This window comes from Octodon degus, unplaced genomic scaffold (assembly GCF_000260255.1).
Source record: "Octodon degus isolate 3935 unplaced genomic scaffold, OctDeg1.0 scaffold00050, whole genome shotgun sequence".
In the NCBI taxonomy this organism is placed as follows: domain Eukaryota; kingdom Metazoa; phylum Chordata; class Mammalia; order Rodentia; family Octodontidae; genus Octodon; species Octodon degus.
The window spans coordinates 5,935,775-5,942,470 of NW_004524626.1; the positions used below are offsets into that span (position 1 = coordinate 5,935,775).

The window sequence follows — 6,696 nt, forward strand, 5'->3', positions numbered from 1 at the left end:
TATATATTTATGTGTTTGGTACAGGGTCTCACTATGCAGCTCTGACATGTAGTGGTCTTGTTTTAGCTTCTGTAGAGCTGGGATTACAGGTATGCACCACCATGCTTGGTCTCAGTGGCTGGCACAATGCCGTACTGGGGATTGAACCCAGGTTTCCTTGTGCTCGCCAGGCAGGCGCTTAGCCTGCTGAGCTATCTCTCCAGCCCTCACAGAGATCCTTCTGCCTCAGCCTCCTGAGTACTGGGACTACAGGTGGCCAACACCCTTCTTTGGCTTTACGTAATGCTTTTTCTCCTAGTGCTGGGGGTTGAATTTATGGTCTTGTCCATTTTTTCATTTTCATAGTCTCCCAGGTTGGCTCTGCTATGGCTGTGTCTAGATGTTCCCCCAAAGCCTCATGCAGGCATTGGTGGGGCTTTTCAGTCAGCTGGATCTAGAATGTGCAATGCTGAGATTAAGGGTGGGTGATTACTAAATTAGTCCACTATCCCCTTGGCACTGCCCTAAACCCTGTAGCCTGGATACAATATGAAAGGGGCAGAAAGAAATTGCTAAGGATGGGGCTGGGGAGATAGCTAAGCAGAATAAGTGCTTCCTGGCAAGCGCAAACTCCCAAGTTTGATCCACAGTACGCAAAAAACAAAATATTTCTCCTCCTTCAACTCTTGGGGTTAGGTATTTTGTCTCAGCAACCTGAAAGTAACCAAGGCTCGAACTTACGATCCTCCTGCCTCAGCCTCCAGCTCTGGGATGACACACCCGCATCCCCTTGCCCTTGAAACCTGAACTTTTAAAGGAAACAGTAAGAGTGGAGCCAGAGTAGAGCTCTGCTCAGCGATCTGCCTAGATGAGTGACCCAAGAGCATCTATCTTGGGGTTTGGTCCAAACACCTCCTGTAAACCCGGGGAACCTGGAACAGGACTGGGGAGCTATCCGATCCAGACCTGAGGCAGCAACCTCCACCCACCCAAATCGGTGGTCTTGGCACACATCTCGGCCAGCCGGTCACCAGGGCTCTTGTCAGGTGTGTTGAGGAAGTGAGGGCGCAGCAGGGACTTGAGAGTGGAGCTGATGGCCACGAGGAAGAGCTTGGTGTGGTAGTCACACACACGTGTCACTGTGCAAGGTGACAGCCTGCACAACGAGGCCTTCATAGCCAGGATCCTGGTGGAGAGCACCTAGGGAAGGGGGCAGGAGCAAGAGGCTAGAGGGTCGCATCACAATCAGTGGAGCAATGGCTGGCTGGCTGAGACCCGGGGCTTTGGCAGCCTTAGGGCCGAACGCACAGCAAGAAAGAGGACTTGCAGCCCTCTGGCCTCCGCCTCCTGAGTAGCTGAGAAGACAGGCATAGGCTGCCACCCCTGGCTTGAAGGACTATAGCGCAAAAGGTGCCAAGTACTGTGAGGCCCGCTCAGTGAGGGCCTCATCATCCTGATCAGTTGTGAACTCCAACTGGGCATCAGGCCGCATCCCCAACACTCCATCTCACAATGGATAACCTGGTGCCTCTACTACCAGGTCCACAGCGCGTGGGACCTGCACCCCACAAGGGACATCTCTCTGCTTAGCAAGGCTCTGGACAGAAACTCCCAACCTAAGGCCCATCCCTATCGCCACCAGCCTCCTGACACTATGGGTGTGGTTACTCAGCCACAGGGTTTCTCCTCTCTTCCACTAACAGCCTCACGTTTTCCCCAAGAACACAGCTGCATGGCCCACCTTAGACTCAGGCAGGGCATTCTGGAGAGCCGGATAGAAAGAACCCCGGTGTAAGAGGTGAGCCGAGAGGTCCACATAGACTTGATTCTCACAGGGAGGGTTTTGCTGCTATACAGCAAGCTTTGTGTAGTGCAGGCTGGCCTTGAACTCACTATGTGAATCCAGGTGTGATCCTCCTGCCTCCTGAGTTCTGGGATTACATGTATGTGCCACCACATCCAGCAAAAATTAATTTTTGAGATAGGATCTTGCTAAATCATTAAGTTTTCCAGGTTGGGGTCCAACTTGAGATTCTCCTGCCTCAGTCCTCCAGAGTGCTGAGCTGACAGGTATGCACCACTGTAGGTGCCTACAAATAAAATTTTTAAAAGATCTGCACCAGGTCGGAGCCTGTACACCTTGCACTTTATCCGTCCCAGACCAAAGACCCCCAGTTCACCTGAGTGAGGCCCCCCATGGCCTTGCCTTGCCTTCACTATCTCAGGCCAGCCCCACCCCACAGCCTCTCCTGTCCAGCTTCCCCTGCCCCCATGGTCTCACCTGTCTGGGCTGACTATCCCCAAGCCCCGTACCTGCCCCCCTACCCCCAACACTCTGCCCCAGGCCCCACCACCTGCTGCAGCGCCGCTTTCTGGCGCGTGTACTCCTCGTGCAGCCGTTCCACCAGGCTTTGCACCATGCCAGGCTGCACATGTAGCAGGATGTCCCACCAGTCATAGCCAGTCACCATGCAGTACTCCAGCAGGAAGAGCAGGTGCCGCAGTGCCAGGCCCACATCCAGCGCATGGCCCATGGAGGGTGAGATGCGCAACATGCTGAGCTGCAGGGCGAGACAGATGCACGGCTCAAGGGGAGGGGTACACAGGCAGGGCCAGGTGCCAGGGTCCCCAAAACCGCCCTTGCCAGTCCCCAGCACAGGGTGATGCACACCTTCCCATGGTTGTCGATGCCCACCAGGGCCAGAGAGGTCCAGGACAGCTGCATGGCCTTGAAGTGCACAGCAGGGCCGGTGGCCCGCGAGCGCTTGATGGCTGGCTCATCCACAGAGCGTGGCGTGGCTGAGCTGTAGAAGACGGCCATGGTCTGCAGTGACAGCCGGTGCACGATGTGGACACTGCCATCATGAAAGGCCAGGGCCAGCCCTGCAGGGGATGTACAAGGTCCAGGTAGGCGAGGGCTGGATGCCGGTGGCTTTGGGCATCAGCTCTGGACCTGAGCTGGGTTGGGCCACTGGGGTTGGGGGTGGTAGCACCCCAGGTTCCAGGCCCTCAGGAGCTGCTCTCCCCATGTCTTCTACTTTCAGAATCCCCAAACATGGTGGCTTCAGGCCCCAACCACAATGCCCTAGCAGCAGGCTGAGTCTGGGCTCATGTGGGATACAGATGGGGGGGAGTGTTCCAGGTAGCGGGGGGCAAAGCAGCCTGCGCTCCCGGGGCCTGGGGTAGTGGCACGGTTGGGGGAACTGGCAGCTGCCACCAACACTTCTAGAGGTCTTGAGAAAACCAAATGATTTGCTCCAAACTCAGCTCTGCTTCTCAGTGAGGGTAGATGGATTCCAGACCCAAGGGCCTGGCATCGAACAGAAGACCAGGCTGTCCTTGGAGGTAGTAAGAAGGTTGGAACACCAAGAATCTGTAACAGTTTCTAGGCCAAAGACTGAGTTGCTGTGCCCCTCTCTGCAGGTTCTCAATAAAAGGCCCTGAGCCAGCTGGGCACAGGATGACACACCTGTCATATCACACAGGGAGGCTGAGGCAGGCGGATTGCAAGTTAAGAGCTCAGCCTGGGCAACTCAAGAGACTGGATGACACCCACTCTCAGCCCTGTCTCAAAATTAAAAATAAAAAAAGGGCCGGGAGATGTAGTTCAGTGTGAAGTCTCTTGATTTGGAGTCACACACAGACACACACATATGTGCGCGCACACACACACACACACACACACACACACCTTGAACCGAGTATGAATTTTGTCTTGTTTTGCTTTTTTTTTTTTTTTTAGCAGTACTGGGGATTGAACTTGGGACCTTGCACTTACTAGGCAGGCACTTAAGCCACTGAGCTATATCCCTGGCCCCCTATCATAAATTTTGACAGATGTCTTTCCAATTAATTGACAGAGAACTGGGGGAACAGCCTGAGGTACAGACTAACCCCAACCTCTTACAGTTGGGCAAACTGAGGCACGCCACAGTCCAGGTCTGGGACCACACTGCATCTAAGTGCCGCCTGGGCAGGACCCATCCCCTGCTCTTTGCACATGAAGGCTTGCAGCTGTGTCTGCAGGTCGCTGCCCTCCGTGCTCCACCAGCCCAAGGCCCCAACAGCAGGCCAGGCTCCCACCACCTCCAAGGCCCACCCTCCTGAGCCCTGCTGAGGGCCATGCCAGTCACTCCGAGTACCACATACCGAGGCCAGGGTAGAACTGGGTGTCACTGGCCACCTTGAGGTCCGTGTTGGTGAGTGAGACAGGCAGCTTGGGCAGTGCCACTGCCGACACGCGGTCCAGGTCGTTGGTGGCTGAGAGGATCCGCCACTTGAGGATCATGGGCTGCTTGTCACCAACTGGAACATTGCAGAGCAGGAAGATGGGGCAACGGAAAGAAGGGGCTGCAGGGGCTGGCATGGCAGCCCCACCCTGGCCCTTTCCATTCCTGCTCCTGCCCAGGTAGAGGACTAGGGCTGGAACAGCAGAGTGCACCAAGTAACGCTGGCTCAGGACAGGCCCACAGCCCTCTGCCCTGGCTATGCTTCTTTGAGACAGGACCCAGGGCGCTCCAGCATTGGGCCACACCCAAGCCTTTTTTCTCTTTTTTGAGGTAATGGGGATCAAACTCAGTACCCTGTGCTTGCCAGGCAGGTGCTTATGTCACTGAGCTGTATCCCCTGGCCCCTTTCCTCATTTTTATCTTTTTTTTTTTTTTTTTTTTTTGAACCAGGGATTGAACTCAGGCCCTTGCGCTTGCCAGGCAAGTGCTTATTCTACTGAGCTATCTCCCTTTCCCCCTGCTGTTCATTTTTGATGCCAGTTTTCCTTGTCTTTTCTGTCCTGAGAGTGCACAGTATAGCAGATCCTTTCCTTCTATTCAATAGTTTTTAGTCATTATTGGAAAGCACAGCTGTACAAATTGTTCAGCAGGCAGGTGGACAACTGGGTTTAAGGAATTCTTTCTGCTTTTACAGAGTAGAAAGTATTTTTTACTACAAGGATCCTCCCTTCTACATAAGGCACAACAAGCACTAGACGTGTCAAGGAAAGCAGGATATGGGTTCCTCCTTTCTCCCTTCTTTCCTTCCACTTGACCATCCAATCAACAAATATCACTGAGGGCCTCTACATTGGTGAGACAGTTTAACAACTGGGGCTGTTTCTTCAGGAATCAAACTGTGTCTGCGAGGCTCTATTTCCTCTGATGGGTTATAAGCCCCCTAAAGGGAGAGACTGTTGTCTTATATATCTTTCTAGTCCAGAACTTGGCACAGTTGTTGGCACTGGATGGTTGTCAAGAGTAAGGTCTGTATTTGGGACCAAGTTACTTGCTACTGCTTGTAGCAATGTGGCCTTGGACAAGTTACGACTTTTCTAGGGCTTGATTTTTATCACTCATGAAATGAGGGCAAGAGTAATATCTGCACATCATTATGAAAAAGTGATGTTATTCCTCATCAAATTAAGAACTTTTCTTTGTGCAAGACCATATAAGAAAGTGAAGGGAGGGGCCAGGGAGCTGGCTCAGTCGAATAAGTGCTTCCTTGGCAAGTGCGAAGGCCTGAGTTCAATCCCCAGTTAAAAAAAAAAAAAAAAAAAGAAGGACAGTGCTGGAAGGATAGCTCAGCAGACTAAGCACCTGCTTAGGCAATAGCAGGGACCAGGATTCAATCCCAGGTACCACATGCTGTGCTAGCCCCACCCCCTGGGCACACTGAGCCAGGCCCCGAGTCTGGGCATGGTGGCTCATGTCTGTAATCCCAGTGCTGAGGAGGCTGAGAACAGCAGGATCACTATGAATCAAAGCTGTGTAGTGAGACCCTGTACCAAATACATTAAAAAAGGGGGGGGGGAGTGAGAGACAAGAAACAGAAAATAAATATTTACAAGCTACATATCTGATAAAAGGGTTGTAGTTAGAATCTATAAAGCTTTCTTAAAACTCAACATTAAAAAAAAAAAAAAACAACCCAAAAGACCAAAACCAGTTCATTTAGTGGGTAAAAGACATGACCAGGAATAGTGCTCATAAGCTAGTACAGATCTACAAATTAAATCCACAAGAGCTTACTACTAACCTGCTAGAGTATCAAAATAAAATACAGATTTGCCTACCCTTTCCATATCCAATGCATGGTGTAACCCTCACATTGGTCTTTAGTAAATGTTGCCAAAGCCACCATGGGCTCATGTGCACAACTACAAAGCTTCCAGAAGTTTCTGATTAAAGGAGAAACTTAGACCCTTGAAAGAAATCTGGGTGGGATTTCCTTACTTTTCTCATAATGCGGAAGTTCTTTCATAGGTTGGATAGTTTATAAGATAGTTCTTTTTATTTTTATTTATTTTTTCCATAATTTTACTGAGAGATTTATAGCAATGAGACAGTTTCAGATCAAATTTGTAGGACAGTTTCAATAATTAACACATTGCATACTCTCTTCCTAGTAGTTATTTACTGTACAAGGTGCAAACATGATATCCTATTTACAAACACTATTACAACAAATCCCTCTATTCATTAAGAGAATGTAACTATTAATCTATCCTAACCATTTTGAATACACAGATACAAAATGGACATTCATCTGTATCCCCTTTTTTTTTTAGTTCTGTCATTTGAATATTATAGGTGTGTTAACTCAGCAAAATATTATAAAAGAGTCCAGTAGCCCGCAATAGTATTGGGTCTTCCGCTTGACTGGCAATGTCAGAAATTGTTGACCTGAGTTCCCTGCAGCTCAACATAACAGCATGGCTTTCTTTCT

The 6,696-nt window shown here is 50.6% G+C and overlaps 1 protein-coding gene across 2 annotated transcripts in view; it reads right to left on the minus strand.

Annotated features, from left to right (window-relative positions):
- The window catches only part of Med16 (mediator complex subunit 16), a 19,608-nt gene that overhangs the window by 4,001 nt on the left and 8,911 nt on the right, over positions 1-6,696 (minus strand). For both annotated transcript variants that reach the window (XM_004632912.2, XM_023716905.1), the window contains exons 7-10: positions 4,129-4,284; positions 2,651-2,862; positions 2,334-2,540; positions 969-1,179 (exon numbers count right to left, since the gene is read on the minus strand). In XM_004632912.2, the coding sequence (XP_004632969.1) occupies positions 969-1,179; positions 2,334-2,540; positions 2,651-2,862; positions 4,129-4,284 (786 nt within the window). The remainder of the gene's footprint in view (positions 1-968; positions 1,180-2,333; positions 2,541-2,650; positions 2,863-4,128; positions 4,285-6,696) is intronic.